At 39.7% G+C, this 23,918-nt stretch overlaps 2 protein-coding genes across 2 annotated transcripts in view; both read left to right on the forward strand.

Moving 5' to 3' along the window:
- Positions 1 to 8,678, forward strand: part of PRKAR2B (protein kinase cAMP-dependent type II regulatory subunit beta) — a 112,587-nt gene extending 103,909 nt beyond the window's left edge. Inside the window, exons 7-11 of the mRNA XM_068972643.1 lie at positions 37 to 138; positions 1,742 to 1,816; positions 4,163 to 4,228; positions 4,360 to 4,498; positions 6,752 to 8,678. Of these exons, the coding sequence (XP_068828744.1) occupies positions 37 to 138; positions 1,742 to 1,816; positions 4,163 to 4,228; positions 4,360 to 4,498; positions 6,752 to 6,885 (516 nt within the window). The 3' untranslated portion in view covers positions 6,886 to 8,678. The remainder of the gene's footprint in view (positions 1 to 36; positions 139 to 1,741; positions 1,817 to 4,162; positions 4,229 to 4,359; positions 4,499 to 6,751) is intronic.
- A 9,410-nt stretch (positions 8,679 to 18,088) lies between these two features.
- The window catches only part of HBP1 (HMG-box transcription factor 1), a 30,805-nt gene continuing 24,975 nt past the window's right edge, over positions 18,089 to 23,918 (forward strand). The window contains exon 1 of the mRNA XM_068973078.1: positions 18,089 to 18,116. Coding sequence (XP_068829179.1) covers positions 18,102 to 18,116 — 15 coding nt within the window. The 5' untranslated portion in view covers positions 18,089 to 18,101. The remainder of the gene's footprint in view (positions 18,117 to 23,918) is intronic.

Consider the following 23,918-nt stretch of genomic DNA (forward strand, 5'->3'; position numbering starts at 1 on the left):
TTTTAATTGTCTTCATATTTGATATTCTGCCTTTAGGACAGGGTAACCTTCAGGAGGATAATTGTAAAAAATAATGCCAAAAAGAGAAAAATGTATGAAAGCTTTATCGAGTCACTGCCATTTCTTAAATCTTTGGAAGTAAGTATATGTTTCTGCTTTTATTTTATTTTGCTTTAAAAGTTTCTGTTTTGTTAGGAATGCTTAGCTTTGTAGAAGGTTTCTTTGAATAATAATCTATCCATATTTTCACTTAAAAAGATTACTTTGTTTTAATAGCTTAGTATTTCTTTTACTGCCTGTAACTATCTATTTTGTTATTTACACATAATAGACTCCTGGGAGCAGCTACAGCAGATTTATATGAGGTCTCTTTCTAAAAGCAGACTTAAACTAATCACATAAATGTAGGCAGTAGCCTTTACAGGAAGAGGTTATCTAAATACAGAATGTCCTCACTGGCCTCTCCTTCCTTATTCCTTTCCTCTTAAAATTGGCATCCCAAGGTGTCTCTTTTCTTTCTTGCAGGCTGCACTTATTCCTGTGCTGTACTTGTCAAATCCCCTGGCTTTAAATGTCTATTATGTCAGTGCCTCTTAAAATTGACATCACTGTGCAAGGCCCCACCCTTGAAGCCAGCCTTGTTTATCTGACTGCATATTTAACATTTCCTCTGGGATATCTAAAAGATATCTCAAACGGATATGTCCCAAACATCCTTCCTTCTCTTCCCCACCTGAGTGACAGCAATACCATCCTTCCAGCCTCTTGACCAGAATCCTTGAGGTTGACAGACCTACCTTCTGTCATGTCCCTGTGTTGGCTTGTCAGTATTCACCTGGTAGAAATTCGGGCCTCATTTCAGAATGCATATCGGGCAGCTCACCTTCTCCACCAGCAGATCTGTTTAAGTAAAAATAGGTCAGAGTTGGAAATTCAAATGCCTTCAGAGCTAGGCAAGTAACAAAGAAGAAAACCAAGCCAGGATGGGACTTTGGTAAACTGGAGAGCATGTGCTCCGTCTTAGGAAACGGCTGTTAGTGCAGCAGAGTTTATTTATGACACATGAAAATATAGGCTGAGTGTTGCTGACAGTTCTGATTTTTCAAGAGAAGCTGGAAATTCAAGTTTTTATGAAAAATTTGTTTAAAATGCTGGCAAGTAATTTATATAATGGGGCTTCCCTGATAGCTCAGCGAGTAAAGAATCTGCCTACAAATGCAGGAGACACAGGAGACATGGGTTCAATCCCTGGGTTGGGAGGATCCCCCTGGAGTAGGAAATGGCAACCCACTCAAGTATTCTTGCCTGGTAAAATCCATGGACAGAAGAGCCTTGTGTCCATGGAGTCACAAAGAGTTGGACACCACTGAGTAATTGTGCTTTTTATATTATTTAGGTTTATTAATATAAACACACACATAAACACACACATTGCTCAGTTTATTTGGCCTATAGGCTACCATTTTTAAACCCATGAAATAGTTAAGATTTACCTGATTAGTTTGTTTCATACAGTTGTTCATCCGTTTCCAAGGGATTGATTCTAGGACCTTAGTGGATACCAAAGTCTGCAGATGCTCAAGTCCTTTACAGCAGACCCTCCGTGGCCCTGGGTTCCACATTTGTGGGTATGGAGGGGCAACTGTATATTTACTGGAAAGAATCTGTAGATAAGTGGACTGTGCACAGTTCAAACCCATATCATTGAGGGGTCAACTGTATTATCTTTTTTCCTTTATAGGTTTCTGAACGCCTGAAAGTGGTAGATGTGATAGGCACCAAAGTATACAACGATGGAGAACAAATCATTGCTCAGGTATAATACTTTTTATGGAGCTCAGTTTGAGGTTATTTTCCAAAAGATTCTTATATATTCTAAGTCTTAATAACATTTTCGTGTATCCATAATTAGTATGTAGTGATGGATTAATATAATTATTTCCTGCCAAATCTATTAAAAATGGCTTAATTTATAGCCATCAAGCTATCTGACTGTTTTTGTTTTTTTTAATTAAATCTTAAGGAATATATATTAAATCATCCAATGGATTTAGGCATAATTTTATGTTTGTACCAGACATGAAGGTCATATGTATATAGAGAATTAAGATGTCATTTATAAGAGGGGGGAAAAAACTAGTAGTCGTTCCATAAGATTTATTAATAAGGACCCAGAAGGTGCATTGGAAGGTGTAAAGTTCTGCACAATCGGTTCATTGGTGAAACCCCCTCCTGGTGAAATTAACCAAGAAGGGGACATGTTGCACCATGTACTTCACTGGCTGCCAGGCACTGAGGGGGCCAGCGTGCTCTTGAACCCATAATGCTTTTCTCAAATCCCATTTCGAACCTGAAGCAATACACACACATATTGGTTAGAACAGACCTACCCAGAAGTAGGATTTACAGAGACGGTTAGAGTTTACAGGTAAAAGTATATCGATGATACTACCAACTTGCTAGTTATAGTATGAGGCATTGACTGCATGCTTTAAACAGGTTTTTTAGGGACTTCCCTGGTAGTTCAGTAGTTAAGACTTCACCTTCCAAAGCTAGGGGTGCGGGTTCAGTCCCTGGTTGGGGAGCTAAGATCCCACATGCCTCATGGCCAAAAACCCAAAACATAAAAAAAAAAAAAAAAAGAGAAGCAGTTTATAACAAATTGAATTTGTAACATTTTCAATAAAGACTTAAAAAAAAACAGGTTTTTAACAAATTGGGTAATTTTCCTATCAACATTATACTATATTGTAATATATTGTCTCTTTTCATACATGTGAAACAAGATTCAAGGTCTGGGAGGCTGAGAAGAGAATTAGTTTAGAAGGCAGAGAAACAAGTAAATCAGTCAGTCTTCCCCACTGCCACCCCCAGTCTGTCAAATTAGAGAACAAGGCTGAGATTCCGTGATACAAACCGAAGATCTGCAAAGCATAGAGCGCTTTTGAAATGACTTTTCCCAATTATTTTGAAATAATTATAGATTCACATCATGCTGCAAAAAAAAAGAAGTCCCATGTGCTCTTGACCCAGTCTCTCCCAGTGCATTTTGTATCACTAGTACAACATCAAAACTAGCAAACTGACATCGACACAACCAACAGAACTTAACTCATTAATTTTACATGCAATTTGAGCATGTTTTAAAAATGACATTACATGGCAGTTGATAGACCTTTTATGATTTAAGACACTTGAATATTTTGCATGAAGCTCTTATAGAAAGCCTGATAAAAAGATAAGAGAAAAGATATATGTATACTGAGAGTTTATTAAAGGTATCTTTAGATAGTTGTCTTTTAAGCATTTATAAACATACATGTCTGCACTATAGTATAATGGAGACTCTGCATTCCTTATGATGTAATATAATCTGATACTGTATTTCTTGAATTGTAGTAAAGAGTTTTGAAATACCTGAGTTTCTCCAGAATCACTTTGAGAGGCTTAGGAAAGTCAATGTCATCATTCGTATTACATTACTTAATTCATAAGGCATCATTGGAAGTCAAGGAAGTTTGTTCAAAAAAGAAAACAAGAAAACGCAGCTATGTAGTTTGAAATGGCAACACTTTCTTTGAGGAGTCTTTCTGGGCCTTGAGGTGGGCTTTCAGTAACTCAGCATCTAAACTTCGGTCCCCAGCCACCTGCAGGACAGGCATCAGGGCCCACACGTACGGCTTAGTCTGCCTGCTTCCTCCACTTGCCGGAGCTGCTGGATTATCTGGGGTTGCCACACTCTGGCTTCGTAGGTTAGGAACGACCCAGCGTGGCACATTTCAGCATAGGAGCAGCCGACAGAGGCAACGCTGCTGGGAAACAGTGCTTGCATCTCTGACCATGTCTGCTTTATCCAGGCTGCAGTTTGAGTGAAATCCTTACCTTGGTGTTGGTTGCTATATTTTCTTGCTAGTTTTAGCAGAAATGCTATAGTAGACAGTATATCATTGCAGATAATTTTACAAATGAAATTGTTACACTATAATTGTTGATCATAACATCTCAACTTAGGAGGGGCCATAACCTGTTCTGCAGGGTTTCAGCTTTCGGGAGATGATCTGTAAACTGGCATGGGATTGATTTCAGAGGTGTGGTGGGCAGCAGGATTGCTGTCAACTGAAGTTGTATTTTTCACCCTCTGTTTTTTGTTCTATTCTGACAGGGAGATTTGGCTGATTCTTTTTTCATTGTAGAATCTGGAGAAGTGAAAATTACTATGAAAAGGAAGGTAAGTCCTAAAAATCCATGAAATATTAGCAAGTAACATAATAGACCTTTTTTTTTTTTTTTTCCTGACTAAGCTTCATTCTGTTTTTCTTAAGCTGAGTGAATGCTAACACTTTCCATCACCTTGTTCAGGGTAAGTCAGAGGTGGAGGAGAACGGTGCAGTTGAAATCGCTCGGTGCTCTCGAGGGCAGTACTTCGGCGAATTGGCTCTGGTAACAAACAAGCCCCGAGCAGCTTCCGCACACGCCATCGGGACCGTCAAATGTTTAGGTAGGACTCACAGCCCAGGGCGCACTTGCCCCAGTTGAAATCCTTCTGTGTGCATTGTACGTATTCAGCGTCACACTGATTATTTTACTGGCTTCACAGGTTTTATGGTCCGAACAAAATACAAGATTAGGATTCATTGCACAGTCAAGTCAATTTGTAGAAGTCAACTTCTTAGAAAATTTTCACACACATACACATTGTCCTTTTTTATAGACATGAAATAACATTTTAGTATGTCGTTAAGATAAGAATTCTGAGTACCAAGCTTTACATCTAATTTTTCAAATGAACGACATGCACTATGTTCCATTTCTGCTAAAAAAAAAATACCTCAAACAGCACTTTTATAAGATATACTGTTCTGCAGGGGAAGCTGAAATGTCTGTAGGAATACTTACTCATCTAGGATTAGGAAATAAAAGTTCAAGTTTGTCATAGCACAATAAAAATCTTGTTCAGCTGTTTATTACTTCTGTGTACCACACAGAAATGCCATGAACAGAAGTGCCATCTTCAGCTGGAAGACATCTATATATAGCAGAGATTTTATATGTAAGAAATAACTTATTTTAGTAATGAAAAATATAACTCAGGAGATATTAATACAGGTGACATTTTCTTTAAGAAAACTAGTCAATACTCTGTAATGACCTGTATGGGAAAAGAATCTAAAAAAAGTGGATATATGTGTATGTATAAACTGATTCACTTTGCTGTGTAGCAGAAAGTAATAAACATTGCAAATCAACTATACACCAATAAAAATTAATTTTAAAAGTAATTAGCTACTCCATAGTCTTCATCCACTGTTCAGTAGAATAAATTTAGCTTCAGTGTTAAGATTTGCAAGTATCCCCAGAATTTTCTTAGAGAAGTTGTTTTTTAAATGGTTTTAAATAAGTATAATATTACTCTAGTGTTACACTTGGATGAAAAAGAAAAATTTGGACGCGGACAGGTAATTTCTCTGAGTAGACGTGTTAGATAGTAGAGAGTAAAGATGATGTGAGTGAAATCCCATTACTTTTTTTCTATAACGAAATGTATCGCTCGCTCAGTTGTGTCCGACTCTTTGCGACCCGTGGACTATAGCCCACCAAGCTCCTCCGTCCATGGGATTCTCCAGGCAAGAATACTGGAGTGGGTTGCCATTTCCTTCTCCAATAAAATGTATAGTCACATTAAATTTGAGAAATATAGAAAGGTAGGAAAAACTAAGAGTTACCCAGTACCACCACCACCCAGCAATTTCCACATCCTATTATAATTTATTGTCCTTTTTTATTTGTATGTTTTCAGTTTTAAATCAGTTTTGTAAACTGCTTCTTTCATTCATTATAGCTTAGGCATTTTCTCATGTTTATTACATCAGATATTAACATTGGTTAAATACACGCTGAATTATTTACTCACTTCCGACTGTTACATAATTTTTGAGTTTGGGCTCCATTTTGTGCTGTGGGGGAGAGCTTTTCTGTGGGGGTGTATGCATATCTACTTTTTCACATAATAGGATATTTCCTGAGAAATGCTTTTTGGAAGTGGGTTTTCTTTTTATGGTTTTTGATACCTATTGCCAGATCACTTGTATTTGCACTTATTTACATGCTGCCAGCAGTGCAAGAATTTCCATTCACTCTACTGTAAACACTGCCTTTTTTAGTTCTGTAAATTTAAGAAGAAAAAAAAAGAATTTTAATTTCAATGATAGCATGATCATATTTTCATATAAATTCGGTTTTTAAAAATGCTCGAGACAAGCAATCTAAGCAACATAGAGCATATACTTACAGAAGCGGACAAAACCACTACTTGGGCTACCATTTTGAATTGACTAGACCCTAGTATAAAAAATTATAAAAGGCAACATTTGGTCTTCACAACATTGCATTGTAAGCCCTGAGGAGGGAAAACAAGATAGAAAACACTACCTTGCACCCCTGAGTTCATACTGCTAAAGTGGTGACATAAAAATGTATTTGTTTTTTTAAAATTCTAAGGTCTTGCCATAACAATCCCTCATTCTTTTAACCTGGATCAGGAACTTCCAATACAATGTCATAGGGCCACGGGCCACTGGCTGCTTCCTTTTTGAAGTGGAATGTTTTTATCTTTATGCCTTTTTCTTGTATCTGTTATTTATGCAAAAATGCCATTGCATCACTGATGTATGTGAAATAGGTACCATAAGTGACTTAGAAATTCCAGATTTGTAAAGAATGTTATTTTTCTTTTATTCTCCACTCTTCTTAGCCATGGATGTGCAAGCGTTTGAAAGGCTTTTGGGACCTTGCATGGAAATTATGAAAAGGAACATCGCTACCTATGAAGAGCAATTGGTTGCCCTGTTTGGAACGAACATGGATATTGTTGAACCCACTGCATGAAGCAAAAGTATTGGAGCAAGACCTCTAGTGACAAAATTACTCAGTAGTGGTTAGTCCACTGAGAATGTGTTTGTGTAGATGCCAAGCATTTTCTGTGATTTCAGGTTTTTTCCTTTTTTTACATTTACAATGTATCAGTAAACAGAATAGATATTTAATAGTCAATAGGCTTTAACATCACTTTCTAAATAGATCAAAAAAAAAAATCAACATACTGATAAAATGACTTTCTACTCCACAAAATTATGATTTGACTGAAGATTCAGATGATTGTAATATATTGAAAGTATCTGTTTAAGAAGATAATTAAAGGATGTTATCATAGGCAATGTGTATTCATTTTGACTTACTCAGATTGATATGTTATGACTACACCCATGTAAAAGGGAACTTGGCAGTGAATCATGCTATACAGCATGGCATCACATTCTTTTTACAACTCACTATATATAGTAAGTACAATTTAACCATTTTTGTTTTAAAGTTTTTCTGGCTTGATAAGTTATGTGCTGGCCTTGGCCTATTGGTGAAATGGTATAAAACATCTTATGCAATTTTAAAATCTTTTATATTTTTGCAATAAAGTACCTTTTGATTTCTTGGGTATAATGTCAGTAGCCTACATATTCTAGTGGTTTTAAGGACAGGCAGTTTAGTCATTACAACAACAGGAAAGCGTCTTTAGATGAAAGGTCATTATTTTCCTCATAAAGCATCTATCTATGCTTCCTTTTTTCATTTTTGCAGTTCTCTGTTATCTTTAAAAATTTGTTTGACATTTAATGTCACAAATATTTTTAAATGCTCTTTAAACTTAATTGTTGTCTTCTAAAAGCCTAAGATCTTATTATAAATGCTAAAAAAAAAAAAAAAAGTCTCCTATACCAAAAATATTTGGGGTCCTTATCAACATGCCCATAGATATTTCTTTGTTCTTCACTAGACATGTGTAATAAAATCCTTGCAGACATCTGCTCCCATGGGTTTCCTCCAAAGTGGGAGAAATAAATCCTTGTAAGTAAAACATATATAAGGATAAAAGGAATTTCTGCCCATTCCAAGTATACCATTAGGCCCCTCCACTTGCTTTAATATAGACTCTCAACTGCATTCACTTCATTCTGCAAATGCAGAATGAACTCAGCTGAATAGATTTTTGTTGATAATTGATAATGCTTAGTATCCTGCTACATAGAATGAATTAATTATATTCCACCAAAGCAGTATACTCTTACATGAGTTCTAGGACTATGTGACCCCAGTGTCTAGAGACATTAATTCTAACCAGTTGTTCCCTTTTAAATCAGTGGTTTCATTTTGGGAAATATGTTTCAAAGAAATATATACATGGGTAAAAAAATTCTGTGGCTAGTGTGGTCTTATTAGAGAATGTTTCTGGTCTTGCTTGTATAATGAAAATGTGGTAAAGATACGTGAATTGGATAATGTATATATAAGAAGTATGTAAAATATACCTTCAGCCACATTTTAGGACAGTTTTAACTACTTTGCAAACTTTCCCACGGGAAGACAGCTTACTGCGTGCAGACTTGTTTTCTATAATATTTCAGATTTTAAAAGTCATGTCTACCGAACAAGAAAAAAACACAAAGAACCACAAATTCCTGGTTTATCATTCTGTATTTTCAACTTCCTTCACTTTTTCAAGTTACCTATTTTGTTGCATAAGCTAATTATTAACTACAAATGCCTGTTTAATAAAGAACTCTGACCAAGGCTGTAAATGCCAGTTATATTATTTTCAGTATTGTTGGTTATATTTAAAATTTCCTTATAATAAAGCACAGTTTTATAATAAAATGTTATTACTGAGGTGTCTTTTTCTTTCCTGTTCTTTACTGTGACTTCCATAGTGCACATTATACTATGTGAAATGTGTGACAGAAGGTGCGGCATGTGTGAAAAGAAAGGTAAGATCTGGGCATCTTGCAGCAAGAAAGTGTGGTTCTGTAGGACAAGAGGTTTTTAAAAATCTTAGCTCTTGGTTATATGTGATACAGATAGTTGTGATATATTGCAGACTCATTCAGCCATTTAGAATAACCAAGTCTGGCTGGCTAACTAGGGAATGTAAAACACCACAAGCTTGAGTTGTGGATGCCACTGTTTAATCACTAGCCAAGAGTCTTTCTGTTTGGAAATTCTCTGTCGATGTTTCATTCAAGCATGCATCATGTATGACTAAGAATTCTGGGAGGACTCCCAATTTTAATACTAAGAATTCTGGGAGGACTCCCAATTTTAATACTAAGAATTCTGGGAGGACTCTCAATTTTAATACAAAGGTGCTTTTCTTTGTTTTATATGTGTATATGTGTGTGTCCTGTTGATACAAACTAGGGCTTGGTGTGTATAAACGTAAAACACTACCTGGGACGCATGCTCTGTGAATGTGTTTGGTTTATTCTTACAAACCTGGTGAGCAGACTCTTTAAAATGCTTTATAATTCTGCAAGTAAAACATACAGCACGAAGCAAGGAACTTGGGATTTTACTGGAATATGTAGGATTAAGTGCTGAGTCCTTTTTCTTTCTAAAGCATCTTTAAAATATGGATATAATTTTTCCTAACTTTGTTCAAGAAGTGTTACATTTCTAACAAGGACTAGATGGCCTTTGGCATTCTTAAAGAACATTAATAATGTATAAGCCTAGAGTACTAAGTAACACATCTGGATGAGCTGTACTGTCCAGCTTAAACAACTGGAAAGGAGAGTCTCAAATCTAAATAAAATGTTAATAACTAAGGGAGAAACAGAATTACTAACACATGTGGGAGAAAATACATAAGGGAGAAATAGAAAAATAAGGAATCCTGGCTTCTAAAATAAATGTGTGAGGTACAGCCTCATGTTGAGTATCAGAAAGAATTCTGCTAAGAAATTGAAGGGAAAAAAAAAAAAAAAAGAAATTGGAGCAAGAGTTAAGACAAACTCTTAACCTGCTCCAGGATACTTCTCAAGGCAGCAAAACTGGTTGAGCAACTGAAACTATACAGTTGTTAGTAAATAATCTTTACAGGTATTAAAAAAAAAAAACCTTGAAAGTAAAATGAATTACGGAAATGAAAGCAGTAAGGTAAACCAGGTGTTTGTGGAGGACTTGTGTGCCCATTAGTCACTGCTGCTGCTGCTAAGTCGCTTCAGTCGTGTCCAACTCTGTGCGATCCCATAGATGGAAGCCAACCAGGTTCCCCCGTCCCTGGGATTCTCCAGGCAAGAGACTGGAGTGGGCTGCCATTTCCTTCTCCAATGCATGAAAGTGAAAAGTGAAAGTGAAGTCGCTCAGCCGTGTCCGACTCTTAGCGACCCCATGGACTGCAGCCCACCAGGCCCCTCCATCCATGGGATTTTCCAGGCAAGAGTACTGGAGTGGAGTGCCACTGCCTTCTCCGCCATTAGTCACTACAAGAAGTTAGATCAGTTTCATTTGTATAAGTGAGAAAGATCCATGACTCCACCAAAACCATTTGCTTTGAGCATCCATGGCAGAACTCATGGGCAGTCATGACTCTCTCGCTTCCCCCCTGCAGTTCTTGGCTTCATACTTCAACTGGGCGGGGGGCGGGGGGGTGGGGGGGTGGGGGGGTGGGGAGCCCAAAACAGCCTAAAAGTTGAGAGAGATATTTATCTGGGGAATTTAACTGAGGACTATAGCCTAGGGAAACAGCCTTTCAGATAACCCTGAGGGACTGTTTCAGAGAGGGAAGGGAGGAGCCAGGATACATAGGAGTTTTTGCTGAAAAAAGACGAAAAATGTAGTCAGATATGAAAAGATCATTGCTAATCACACACAAAAAGATATTTCAAGTCAAAAGATTTTAGTCGTTTTCTCCTCTTGGGACGGTATCTGGTTTTCTTCCATCCTGAATTCCTCTCAGGGTGCAGTGACTGCAATGGCTGCTGGCTTGAGGGCAGGCAACATTCTTTGTTTACTGAAATGGTAGGTAACATTTTTATTTTTGTCCACACTCATACTCTCTGAATAATGATGTAATTGAGCCTGGTATATAGACAAATGTGTACAGAGTTTCCAAGGAAGACTTTATTTGACCAACAGATCTGGGTCTTTCTGTCCCTTTTTATGCTTTAAGTTTGTAAGTCCTGAAAAGGTAACATTTATATATGGAAAGATGTGATGGTAGACCTTACGGAAGTGACTGTCTCCGGCATAAAAATGAAGTGCCATCTCTTAGGTGGTGTTCCCACATTTTGATTTAACCACAGCTTGGGTATTGCTATCTTCCTGAAAAACTCAAGCCACTACAACATGTAAATACATGAAATGTTTTGTTAGTACCAATTATAATTGAATCTTTAAAGTAGATGCATTTATTACTCAGTTGTGAAACTAAGCAGGACCTATGGGGTACGGAAACTTTTCATGTCCTGTTTCTTGTTTGTAGGGAAAAGCTTCAGCTTCCTAGACCTTTCCTGATCTTCTGAGGGCAGATTCAAAGTTACTCATTAGGGAAACAAGGGAATGCCAAAAGAAAGGAAAAGCAGTGAATAACAGTGCAGAGAAAGGGCAAGATGTGGTTTCTCTTGAAGAGATACATTCATAACCATCTGATACATCTCTGAGTTCTTTTGCAGGAACTAAGGCTCCCACCTCAATAACCTCAGATATGCAAATGACACCACCCTTATGGCAGAAAGTGAAGAGGAACTAAAAAGCCTCCTGTGAAAGTGAAAGAGGAGAGTGAAAAAGTTGGCTTAAAGCTCAACATTCAGAAAACAAAGATCATGGCATCTGGTCCCATCACTTCATGACAAATAGATGGGGAAACAGTGGAAACAGTGTCAGACTTTATATTTTGGGGCTCCACATCACTGCAGATGGTGATTGAAGCCATGAAATTAAAAGACACTTAGTCCTTGGAAGGAAAGTTATGACCAACCTAGATAGTATATTCAAAAGCAGAGACATTACTTTGCCAACAAAGGTCCATCTAGTCAAGGCTATGGTTTTTCCAGTGGTCACGTATGGATGTGACAGTTGGACTGTGAAAAAAGCTGAGCGCCGAAGAATTGGTGCTTTTTAATTGCGGTGTTGGAGAAGACTCTTGAGAGTCCCTTGGACTGCAAGGAGATCCAACCAGTCCATTCTAAAGGAGATCAGCCCTGGGATTTCTTTGGAAGGAATGATGCTAAAGCTGAAACTCCAGTACTTTGGCCACCTCATGCGAAGAGTTGACTCACTGGAAAAGACTCTGATGCTGGGAGGGATTGGGGGCAGGAGGAGAAGGGGAAGACAGAGGATGAGATGGCTGGATGGCATCACTGACTCGATGGACAGGAGTTTGAGTGAACAGGGAGGCCTAGCGTGCTGCAATTCATGGGGTCCCAAAGAGTCAGACAACGACTGAGTGACTGAACTGACTGACTGACTGATCTACCTATGTATTTCTTTTTCTATTTACCTTCATACCTATCTATGCATATGTTTATATATACATATAAAAATATATTCCCTAACAATTAGCTTTGTATAACTTTTTATAATAAAGCTCAAATACAGAAAACTATATGGAATAAATATTTATCTTAGTGAATTATTGTAAGGCAAAGACCACCTTGATCACTATAAACAGTGCTTTTCCAGCATCCCAGATGTCCCTCCACGTTCAATCACAGTTGTAGCCTTCTTCCTCCCTCCTGACTGTGATGATAGACATTTGCGTTTCTTTATGTTTTTATAACCCATGTATGCATCTCTGGACAGGGAGGCCTGGTGTGCTGCAGTTCATGGGGTCGCAAAGAGTCGGACACGACTGAGCAACTGAACTGAACTGAACTGAAGGCTCCCACCCGGGAGGAGGATGGTAACTTCAGGCTGAACCCAAGATTTCTGTTACCTCATCACCAGCAAATCAGTGGAAAGTCACACAACCTGTGTCCTCACCCCAAATTTTGCCCTTAGAGACTCTTCCCTGAACCCCACCAGGGAGTCTGGGGTTCTTTGAACATGAGGTGCCCATTCTCCTTGCTTGGCCTGCAGTAAACCTTAAACCTTTCTCTGTTCCCAACCCCTTTGGTCTCACGTGCATCAGGCACTTGCCTTTGGAAAAAACTGGAAAGATGGTTTTATTCCCCAGGCGTGAGGGGGTTAGGGTGGTTTAGTTGCTAAGTCTTGTCTGACTCTTATGACCCCATAGACAGTAGCCCGCCAGGCTCCTCTGTCTGTGTGATTTCTCAAGCAAGAAAACTTGAGTGGGTTGCCATTTCCTTCGCATCATCTTCCTGACCCACGACTGAACTCAGGTCTCCAGCATTGCAGGTGGACTCTTACCTACTGAGCCACCAGGGAAGCTCAATGAGCTGGAAATGGACTCTGAAATAACAAAAGCTGCCTTCGTTTTTGACTGTAACCACCTAGAAATGGAACCCTCAATGCCTTATATATTTCACATGATAAAAGCTTACCAAGTAGAACTTCTGAATGAGTTCATGAGCAGTAAATATGCCCAGGCACAACCTTGGATAAAGTTGCTTCCAACTCCTGATTTTCCATCTCTGCCCTAAAACCTACCATGACCACAGTCCTGCTGAGGAACAAGAGAGAGTCCCGGATCCCTGGAACTGCACTGCTGCATTTAGGTGGAAGGCTGACATTTAATACAAGTGAATCTCTCTTTACAAAATGACTGTTATTCTTGAAATGTATACAAATGACATTTTTAAAAGCCAAATATCTTAATTAGGAGAGGTGCTCACTATAAAGACATCTTTGGCAAGTCTTTTCTTAACTGCTTTTCAAAGCTGAACTGAAATATCCTCCACTTTTTTCTTACTATATTGCACATTATGATGTGCAATGTAATTTGAAGGAGCTGGAGTATATTAATTAGACAAATATTGTCTGCCTTTGTGTGACTGGTACATAAGGGAATCAAAATGAATTACAAGATAGTTCTTATGAGAGTAAGATGAGATCTGTTTTCAAAAAAAATGGTGATGAGTAGACACAGCAAGTGACACAAAGCATACAGAAACTATATTTAATGAGGTCAGTGTTCAAAGCAACTTATGACATACAAAATAACATATACTATAAGTAAGAAAATGCATCTTATTTCTTTTTAGTCATCTGTTCAGCAGGTATCTATAATATTTATTGACTGCCTGGGCAAAACGATGCATATGATATGGACCAGACAAAAAGATGCATAAGAAATGTGGAAGGAATAAATAATGTGAATTTGGGGGGAGGTAAATGTAAGCAAAAATGGTTAAGTGTAGCACATTTAAGTGACTTGCTAGGTGGCTCAGTGTAGTGGTAAAGAATCCGTCCGTCAGTGCAGGAGACAAAAGAGACATGGGTTCAATCCCTGGGTCACGAAGATCCCTTGGAGAAGGAAGTGGCACCGCACTCCAGTATTCTTGCCTGGGAAGTCCTACGGACAGAGGAGCCTGGTGGGCTACAGTCCATGGGGCCGCAAAGAATCAGACTGAGTGACTGAGCACAATGCCGCACAGTTAGGTACATGTTACTCCTGGGATCTTAATGGCTTTGTACCTAAAATTCGCTACCTTGGATTGGTAACTAAAAGAAATTACACAGAGAAAGGCCTAGCATACCAGACAGACATGAGAGAGAATGTGTAGGAATCTGTGCTCCATTTCCTAATTTGAATACTTGACTTCATTTGCTTGCTTACCTTTTAACATTTTGAACAGCGATATTTTAAATATTTAAGCAATGCCAGGTACTTTAACTTCTATGTTTCTTAGCCCAGTAGTCATTGTTATGCCAACTGTGTTGGAATACAGTAATTTCACCCCTAAATAACCTTTATCTAGTTTTTAAAAAACAAATTAGAATTTGATGTTTCTTTATGAATACAGAAGTATTTTACAAATTGCTGAAGACATTTTGATTTTGGATGACAACTCTTGACATATTTGGGCATAGTTTATGTGGAATATGTGTGTGTGTGTATGGTATTTGCACTGACCAGAAGTAGATGCTATTTAAAGAAAATTTTATTTTTGAACTTTCTTTCAGTTACAGCTTGTAGGATTTTCATTCACTGACCAGGAACTGAACCCACACCCTTGGCAGTGAGAGCTTTGAGTCCTAACCAGTGGACTGCCAAGGAATTCCCAAAATTGATTTTAATGTCAGTTTTATCATGGAAGTATGTTATGAACAAATGTTCTTTAGTATATATAAAAATCCCTTACAGGTTCAGTCGTGTCCGACTCTGCAAACCTATGAACTGTAGCCCATCAGGCTCCTCTGACCATGAGATTTCCCATGCAAGAAGACGGGAGTAGGTTGTCATTTCCTTCTGCAGGGGATCTTCCTGACCCAGGGATGGAACCTATGCCTCCTGTGTCCCCTGCATTGGCAGGCAGATCCTTCACCACGGAGCTAAAATGTTTTATACTATATAAAATATAATTGTCATTTTATATTTTATCATATATAAATAATAAGTAATTGGTAAAAAAATTCTTTATATATATTTTAGTGAAGTAGTAGAATTTATATAAGTAAAGAATTCTAAGGAGATCTTACTGGTTTTGTACTTTGATCTTAGTTCTGGCTGAGTTGTCTGGTTTTCTTAGTCATCCAAAAATGAATAATGAGGTTCCTGTTACATATACATAGGTGCATAAGGTAAGCATTTAGCTTCCCAGCAGAGTCCAAAGATGGACTAATTGTCCACTTAAAGGTACAGAGATTCTAACACTGACATTTAATCAGTTATGACTGAATTAACTCAAGAGAATTTTACTCTTCCATTTAATGACCTGGACAAAAATGAGAGTATGTGAAAATATTTTGTATCTTTGTATCCATATGAATTAGCACAGTGGTCAACCAATAGTAGGAACTGAACAGGTATTTCTGAATGAATGGATAGGAAAATCTTATAGTGCTAATTAAAGGATAATCATTTCTAATAATGTACACCTTGATCTGAAGGTGCTATTCTTCCTACCACTGTGTTCACAAATAAAAAAATATCTCCACTAAGGCTTTTACTAACCGCGTTGAAACAGAAAACCTTTTAAAGTGAGTTAAGGTTCAGCCAAAAGCAGATCTCATGGTTCATGGAGTGTGTGTGTGTGGGGGCAGAGGGCGGGGGAGATGGTGTGGTACCAGCTCTTAAGAGTTCATTTTTTGGATGGTGGGAAAGGTTTTTAGTTTCCTGGAGGGAGCTAGTCATTAATAGCTGAGATTTTAGTTTTCCAATGATCAAGTGAATTCCACGGATTTTTCTTTTTGTCAGGAAATTAAACATTGGAGTTCATATTTTCAATTTTTCAATTCTGAGGCACAATGAACCTCCACTGTAAAAAAAAAAGAGTGAAGAAAGAAAATAAAAATACACAAAAGAGCAGGGCCACAGTTGAGTCTTGGGGTCACTCCATTAATCTCTGAACGAAGATAAATACAAATATTGTCCTTTTTATTCAGGGAAAAATTTAGGCATTTTACTGGCCTTCTCAATTATTTTTAAGAAACAAAATAATTTGATTAGTATTTGTGAATACAGAATCTTTGATCTGTATTTGATCTGAATACCATCTTTGATCACATGGTAGGGAGGACTATTTTATAATTCCCTTTAAGGATTCAAACAGGGAATCCCTAAAAGAATTTGAAAACTTGTTTCAGTATAGGAAAGTTACTTTGGATTTCCTTATTTGTTCCGTGGCTTTCAGATTTAAAAATTCCAGAAAAGTAGGGGTTTTAAAGGAATCACCAGCAAGGATTTAAGGCTCCTTTCCAAAAGTTTGACTTTATAGATTTCTCTCTAGTATGTTTTCCTCCTCTTAAACATAATACAGTGATCTAAAGATATAAAACCTAAAGCATAGCTTAAATGACTAAACACTAAAAGTTCAAAGGGAAAAAAGCTTAATAATGCCTTTGTAATGGGAATGGTAAAAACATCAATTATAGACTAGGAACTGGACAGCCTCGTTTAAAATGAAGGTAACTATAACGCCAGAGAAGCCATTCTCCTCTCTTTGAGTCAGAGAATTCGTAACTTGAGGAGGAACTCCTAGTGGAAACAAAGTAGGAAGACATTCTTTCATCAATGGGAAGACCTCTGGAGAGGAAAAATGGTTAAACTGAAACTCACCAGAGAAACCCTGATAACGATTCACAAATTACATCAGTTTAAGTCACACATTATACCCCTCCGTATTATCTTAAACAACGAGTAAGCTGGTCAAATATAGAAAACATCAATTTGCCTTTCCTCAATTCCTAAGTCAACAGTAACGACCCCACCTCCCGCTTCACAGTTTTGTAAATTGTCCAGACCTCCGAGCTTCTCTCTCATTGTTCATCCCCAAGCCTCTCGGTGCCTGGCACGCAGCCGGCATTCAAAAAATCTCGGGTGAACTGAACAGAGTCCGCAGAGAAACCTCAAGCTGCTGTCCAGGGAGGGGCGAAGCCAGGCTCAGGATAAAGGAATGCTAAGTCTTCCCACTGGACCCCAGCGCCACCTTTATTATCCCCATCATGCCTGGGGCCGTGATTTCTGGGTGACTGGGTCCCCTTCGAGGCAGCACTGCTTCCGCTTGTGCAGTCATCTCCTTCCCCTCGCACTAAAACAATACCTTGGCCTCTTGCCAAATTCTGAGCTGCAAGCGACTCTGGTGGTTTATGGCCCGGAATGGGTGCTGCGAGAGGCTTGAGGCTGCTCTGAGTGCTAGCACAGGCCCAGAGGAAGAGAAGAAGCCAAAGCTTTAAAACACTCCCTTCCTCCGCCCCCTCCTTTTTGTCCCAGACACCAAAACAAACGAGCTGATACACGTGTCCCTATGACTCTTGTTTACTATCAAGACTGCACCGTGCACGCACTTCTGGGAAATGTAGTCCAACCCGTTACTCCGACGTGCAGTCTCGGAGAGAAACACAGCCAGACCCAGACTACGAACCCACAACCCATTTCGGCGGCAACGTTTGGCTGGAGTCCCGGGAGTCTCGGCAGCAATCCAATCCGAAGCCCTCACCCTGGCGATTGACACTCCATCTTCCCCAATAAAGACAAGGCAAAAGTCAACACAAGCCCGCCCACCGAGACGGACCACGGTACCAACCAATAGGAAGGAGAAACGATCAAATGGCAGTGCGGCGGGCCAATAAGAAGGCGAAGGAGCTGGGCGGAGGCTCAACCCCCCGGGGGTTTGAGGGGAGGGGGAAGACGAAGCTTGAAAGACTTGGTAATGGCGACGGGTTTGGTAAGTAGGAAAGTTTCGGTGGAGGACTAAGAGCGGCGGCGGGAGCAGTAACGCGCCCGGGGGAGGCCGGCGTCAGTTGTAGAGGGGATACGCGAGTTGCTGGTGGTGTTGTCGCGGCCGGAGCGGCCCGCGCCGGGGCTGCTTATACTCCGCGGCGGTTTGTTGTCTTTCTGTTCGGGAAGGGGTGGGGGTGGGGAAGGGAGGGGCAGGATCCCGAGGGTATCTGGCGGCCGGGTGAACTCAGGTCGGCTGTCGTCTTCCTGACGGCGGGGGCAGTTAACCGTCCGATACCGGCCTGCGGCGAACCCACCGGACTGGCGCTTCCCGCGAGCTCACCTGGGCTTCGCGTCGGCACGGTCCGTGGGGGTCTTGGGGCGAGGGCTGGGAGGCGTCTGCGAGGACGGCGCTCTGGGCCGGGTGGCGCGGTGGGTGGCCGGGCCGGGTGAGGAGATGGGGCGGGCCTGGGCGGGGGAAAGGGGGCCGACGCGACTCTGGGGCTGCCCAGGAAAGTTTGACTTCAACTCCCCGCGAGTGGGCGGAGGGTCGGAGGTTGGCCCAGGGTGGGCGGCCGGCCGCTGGTGGAGGACTCCTGTGAGGCGCCGCCTCTTCGGGGGCCGAGAGGGGCTCGGGCCGAACTGGGAAGCTCGCGGAGCCCTTGGGCCCCGGGGCTCATTGTTACGCAGTTCGAATGAATGGACTCCTTGGCGCCTGCGCGGTGGAGTTGAGCCGAGGGGAAAAACAAGCCTGGAGTCCAGGCTGCGGTCACATGATGGGGGGAGGGGAGGGGAACGCGATGAATGGCGAAAGAGGGTGGGGGATGGACTTGGCTTGAACCGGGAAGGCACTGCCTCTGTGTGACCGAGATCGAGGCTTGGCAGGCGATTTCAGTCTCCGCCTTCCAACCTATGCTGCTGCCCCAGGCGGATTAAAATAAAAAAGACGACTAGCGAAATCGACTGTCGGGGCCGGGTTTTTGTAGCTCCTTCAAACGCTGCATGCTGTCTTAGGGGAATTCGCTCGCCACCGTGCATTCTTTTGAACACATCACCTAGAGTTAATTCTTCAGGAGTTTTCAGCAAGAATCTTTTGTAAAGGAAGCTCTGACTGCAGGGAAACACTCAAGAGTCTTTAATTCTGGGAGCCAGTGATGCTAAGGGGGAGGAGGTTAAAAGTCAGTTGTGCGTATACCAGGAAGTGTTGGAGTCCTACCAACAATTCCGACTGAGTGCTATAGATTTATTTCCCTCTAACTAGCAGTAACAGGTGATTCCTAACAATGATTTAGTGAAATTAAAGTTACGTTTGGAGAATTAGAATAGTTGTAACATTTGTAAATATTTTTCTATTAACTACTGATAATAAATTTATAATGTACTGCTAGTTCTTTCAGTCTCTGCTTTTTGTTGTTACTGTTTCTGCTGTTTTCCGATTTAACTTGCTGAGTACTAGGGTCAACTGTTGAGTTTCCACGATTGAACTCCTCAGTTCTTGCTGAGTAGGTAATAGTTGACAAAGTTTTAAGGAAATTTTAATTATATTCAAAAGAATTCAATACACCCAATACATTTTGGAGCTGTTTTATACTTTTGAGGAAACCAAAACAAAATATTTAAATTCTAAATTGACAGTACATTATAGGGTGAAATTTTGATTTCACTTCCTGGTTTCCATTTTACTTAGTTTTATAAGCCCAGTTACTTATAAAAAATTTAAAGATTTTATTTATTTGGCTCCCCGGCCACGCCAACCAAGGATCAGACCCTTGCCCCCTTCAGAGGAAGTACGGAGCCCGAACCACTGGTCCCCCAGTTACCTTTTTCAGCTTAGAAAAATCTTCCCCTTAGTTCAAAGTAACCTTCTCCCGGGATTTCCCACATTTTTCCATGTTTCACAATGCCTGCTTCTCAGACTTCAGAAATGGTACTATCGCTTTAAGAGTTGTTTCCGCCACTGTATTTTAATTTTTTCGGACCGTTTCCTCACTACCTAAATGCTCAGTGCAAATAACCTGGGCTTTATGAGGGAGAAGCTAGCTCGTCTCCTTATTTCTGTTTGAAATGAAAATATTAGTACTTCTTTTTTCTGCCATTCATTAAGTTAGTACCATGTTAATGAAACGATGCCATGTATTTTACATGTATTATCTTTTAATTATGAAAGTGAATATTTACCTGGAATGAGATCACACCAGATATTTTTAAGTTGACAAATACTTTGTATATTAAAAAATTCAGGAAAAATAATATTCTCTTAATGATATTTTATATTCTTGTTTGTGCCTAACTCATCAACAGTAATCGTATACCTTTCATATTTTGACCTGCATTTACTTTGGTATTTCATATCATATTAACTGTCATTTTCTGTAAATTAGAAAAAATAATTTTCTTCTCTAAAGTTATTGGTAGTTTAGAAAAACTTTTCTCACAGGTTGTTACACATGATGTAAAGATTCAAGTTTTTTTGTGCAGTGACTTACCTTGTGTACTGTTTATATTGATAGTACCTTTGAACAGGTTTACAGATGGCTTGTAGTGGTGTGTTTGGTGTTCTCTTCTTCAGGTTTCAGTATTTTGTGTCAGGTCAGCACAAAAAGAATAAGAACTTGTATAGATGTATTTAGCACTGGGCAGCAGTGACTGAGGAGAAGGCAGTAGCAACCCACTCCAGTGTTCTTGCCTGGAGAATCCCAGGGACGAGGGAGCCTGGTGGGCTGCTGTCTGTGGAGTCGCACAGAGTCGGACACGACTGAAACGACTTAGCAGCAGCGACTGATGAGTTAAGGGAATGCTTTGGAACCATTACGAGGGTGTGTCACGTAGTGTCTTTAATACTTCCGGTAATTATGATACAGGTAGACACAGGTAGACAGGTAGACTGGTCCCATTTTACGAAAAAGAAAACTGAGGCATAGAAGTTAAATTGTTAATAGTCATATAGCTTTTCTAAACTACTACCAATAGCTGTAAAAAATTCGATCAACTAAATTAGAGAAGAAAATTATTTTTTGTACTTTATATATAGAAATGACACTGTAAGTGATACTCTACAGTAACATTTTATGGAAAGAATACCACCCACTATTGGGATGTGGATTTTTTTCCTTGTTAACATTATGGGAAACTAGAGTTGTAGAAATCTCTCTGAACTCTTTGGTTTGAAGTTTCTGAAAGAACCGCATAGAGGCCCTTAACTGCTTTTGGTGTAGTTTGTGTTTAATCTGGTTTGTTATGGAGGTTGATTTTAGCTTGCAGTTGTGTAATACATTTTAAATACCACCTCAATTTCTCATGTTAGAGATATAAAATAATTGCAAATTACCGTTTCTTCACCTCCTTCCCCCAAAGAGTTGGAGCTTCATACAGAAGTCCTTCGGAAAAAAAAAGAAGTCCTTCGGGATTATGGGAGGCACAGAGAAGATCCTTTTCCTTTATCCATAATGCTGAAAAGATAAAGATTCAGGGAAGGACAGGCAGTTGAATGTAATTGAAATTAGATGTCTCTGTGTTGGTCTATATCTTTTGTCCTTTTTCTCATTTTGGGGGCGTGGGGAGGGAAAATGGTCTGATTCAGTCATCAGAGCCCTGTTTTCATCATCCAGAATAGTATTTATTTTTTGGGGTCACACCGCACACCATGTGAGATCTTAGTTCCCCGACCAGGGACCAGGGATTGAACCCTTGCCCCGTCCAGTGGGAGCACAGAAGTCTTAACCACTGAATTGCCAGGGAATTCCCTCCTGATCCAGAACAGTACTTTGTTCTGAGCTTTATGTGATTTGAAGTTTATACAAAATTAGATGAAGTATGTGGAAATGCTTGGCAAATAGCAGGTAGGCATTTAGTAAAACCTAATTTCCTTTTTCTTTCACTGAAACCTGGTTATTTCTAGTCATCTCTTCCTTTCCTTTCATTGAGACTTTGTGGATATTTACTTCTGAAAGTTTGCAAAACAGATGCAATAGGGCTGTCTCATCTCCACCCAGTAAAAATTTGTAATATTGATCATGACATTTCAGAGTACAACTGCTGGAGAATTTTACTCTTTGAAAATCACCAGTCTAGTTGAGAGCTGACATGTGCAGAGACAACTAAAACACAGTATGAGCTGTGTCAAATCCTGTAATGCCAAAGCAGCATACAACAGCATGAATGAGCAACAGTGTTAGCTCTCCCAGGAAAAGTTGGAAAGAGAAGCTTGTTTCTCAAAATGAATGTCTAATTGGTGTGATGTATGTGAGGAGTTATTTTGAATATGGATTCTCTGGTGTTCCTTTATTGTATCAGAGGCCTTTTTTTTTTTTTTTCCCCTCGAAATAGCTCTTCTGAGATAGTAGAGGTACCTTGAGGTTAAGCGACCTACCTCAGATTACCTTTTTCTCAATTTTTATTTTATATTTTTTAGAGAAAATGGTCTGATTTTCAAGTCTGTTGCTCCTGTTTACAGGTTTAGAGAAGGAGAATCTCCACTATCTAGACCAAACTTTTGATAGCCTTGTGCAATAAGGTACAAACAGTGAGAGGTACAGACACGTAGAACTCAAGTTCAACAAATATTTCTTTGATACTTTTGTTCTTTGATTTGAAACCAAAATGTTTCTTCCAATTTCATTTAAGGTGTGTTGTGATGGGATGTTGGTAGGTTTCTAAGAGTGCTGAAGAGATGCTAGCAGTTGTAAGGAGATGTGAGTGCATTATGAATGGTGACTGGGCACCTGGGACCTGCTGAGGGGAGAGCAGACCTCGCTGGGAAGGGCTCTGCAGGCGATGGGACACGACAGACCAGCTGCAGCTCTGCTGAGGAGGTACACGTGGCCAGTGCAACTCTGGGGAAAAGTGAGAAGTTTTTCATGTTTGAGATTGCAGCTTGCACTGATTTATGCCGATCACTTCCATGTGTGAAATGTCCAGTAGATGTTCATATGAAATTTGAGTCATTAAGTCAGGTTAAATTGTGTCTCGTATCCTTAGGATGTCAGAAAGTTTTCTATGGAAAGGGTTAAAATCGACTAAACTTAATATTAGCTGTGCCAAGAACCCACATAGAATAACTAGTTTTCCCTTGTTGGGGCATTACTAAGTGAGGAATCTGCACTGATACTACCAGTTACCACTTATTTCATGGGGAGGGGAGCACCTTGCTGCTTTTCTGGAGGGGGCTTTCACCGGGGGGCCTTATTTTGCCTTTTTTGGGGGAAGGGTGGCCTTGCCCTGAGCTTGTGGGATCTTAGTTCCCTGACCAGGGATTGAACCCGTGCCCCCTGCAGTGGAAGCATTGTCCTAACCACTGGGCCACCAGGGAAGTCCCTCATGAGGACTCTTGGAAAGGAAGCTGGGAGTGAGTGGCGTAGACAGAAACTGGGAATGTGAATATATTGTGCTCTCAAAACACTCTCCCTTAAGGTTTTATTATAGATGTTTTTGCATACTCATTGTATTTCAGTATGATTTTTTAAAATAGACAAAAAATGTTTGAAGTATAGTTCTGATTATGTTAAAAAATTTGCAGTGGTTCCCATTGTTCGCTAGTCGCCAATAATAATACTGGCCACTCTATGTTGAGAGTTTGCTCTGTTAGGCACTATTGTAAGCTTTTGACATTTATGAGCTCACTGAGTTTTTATAACAACCTATGTAGGTGCTTTTATTATTTCCATTTTATGAAGAAGGCATGAAGATTTTAAATAAGTTGTCCAGGGCACATAGCTGGCAGGTAGCAAATGTATAAACTCAGGAGCCTAGTTTCAAAAAAAAAAAAAAAAAAGCAGCACACCAGTTTTCCTGAGCTAGAATTGAAGTTTCT

Source organism: Capricornis sumatraensis, chromosome 5 (genome assembly GCF_032405125.1).
Source record: "Capricornis sumatraensis isolate serow.1 chromosome 5, serow.2, whole genome shotgun sequence".
Lineage (NCBI taxonomy): Eukaryota > Metazoa > Chordata > Mammalia > Artiodactyla > Bovidae > Capricornis > Capricornis sumatraensis.